The sequence below is a fragment of the Branchiostoma belcheri genome, unplaced genomic scaffold (genome assembly GCF_001625305.1).
Source record: "Branchiostoma belcheri isolate BF01 breed outbred unplaced genomic scaffold, Haploidv18h27 scaffold96, whole genome shotgun sequence".
NCBI lineage: Eukaryota > Metazoa > Chordata > Leptocardii > Amphioxiformes > Branchiostomatidae > Branchiostoma > Branchiostoma belcheri.
In genome coordinates, this window is record NW_017804642.1 from 544,145 (window position 1) to 545,406 (window position 1,262).

A 1,262-nucleotide genomic window follows, 5' to 3' on the forward strand; every position below is an offset into this window, starting at 1 on the left:
ATTGACAGGATCGTCCTGTCAATAGCAGAAAATATTGCACTGCTGACAGGATCGTCCTGTCAATAGCAGAAAATATTGCACTGCTGACAGGATCGTCCTGTCAACAGTGTCAAAAATGGCACTGCTGACAGGACGATCCTGTCAGCAATGCAGTATTTCCTGTTATTGACAGGATCGTCCTGTCAGCAGTGCAATATTTTCTGCTATTGACAGGATCGTCCTGTCAGCAGTGCAGTATTTTCTGCTATTGACAGGACGATCCTGTCAGCAGTGCAGTATTTCCTGCTGTTGACAGGACGATCCTGTCAATAGCCTCAGGCTAATGATTAAGCTCCAGTGAACAACATGAGAGTAATCTACATTGTACATCTTCAACTTGTCCAAGCAGAGGTTTAGGTTTTGGGCTTATTTTTTATGTTTTGGGCATTTTTATTGGGCTTTCTTGTAACTGTTACTAGTATCTTTTTTTTAGACCAGCGATTTCAAATGGATACAGCCTGGCCAATTTGATACTGTCTTCGCAGCCACCAAATGATCTGCTTGGAAATTAAGAGTTTTCCTGTCATGAAAATGTTTCAAGTTTGATAAAGTAGCACTTTGCCTGCTGTGACAGACTGACCCAACTCCCCACCTGTCCCCAGGACTACCTGGATGCCTTTGAGAAGCTGCTGCAGCTGCAGCTGAAGAAATCCCAGGAACCTGAGGTCATCCACGTGCTGCTGGACTGTACCATGCAGGAACGGGGGTACAACCCCTACTACTCCTACCTGGCACAGAAGTTCTGTGACTTCGACAGGCGCTTCATGGTGAGCAGGCCTCAAAATTAACTTTTCTTCCTATTGTCCCAGCACTGTCCCAAAAAAAATTTCAATTGTCCCGAAGTGAGGATGAACTGTCCCAGCCTGTTTTTTGGGAAGTCTTGTTACTCCGTGAAGGAGGTCAGGACCTCCGGACGGAGTGTTGTAATCGGCTGATTTTTCATGTTCGCAGTCAAAACACTGGGTTCTCTTTGTGTAATCGGCACGCAATTTTATACGCCGTCTGCGGGCATGCCCGTGTTGATGCACGAATGTGTATTTTTGCCGTTGCTGCTTTCGCGGTCAATGTAATATCGCAGACGCACCCCTACAATTACGAGGCGAATTGGAATGGTCCAGAAAAACGCGTTGTTTGGAATAGCAGTGGGGTTCAAAAAAGTTCATGCAGATACGGGGTGGTTTTTATAAGTGGTTCCAGATGTTTTTGCCCATGGTTAAGAGATG

The 1,262-nt window shown here is 45.6% G+C and overlaps 1 protein-coding gene across 1 annotated transcript in view; it reads left to right on the forward strand.

Annotated features, from left to right (window-relative positions):
- LOC109461796 (nucleolar MIF4G domain-containing protein 1-like) overlaps positions 1-1,262 on the forward strand; it is a 17,966-nt gene that overhangs the window by 13,321 nt on the left and 3,383 nt on the right. Inside the window, exon 14 of the mRNA XM_019758197.1 lies at positions 642-806. Within this exon, the coding sequence (XP_019613756.1) occupies positions 642-806 (165 nt within the window). The remainder of the gene's footprint in view (positions 1-641; positions 807-1,262) is intronic.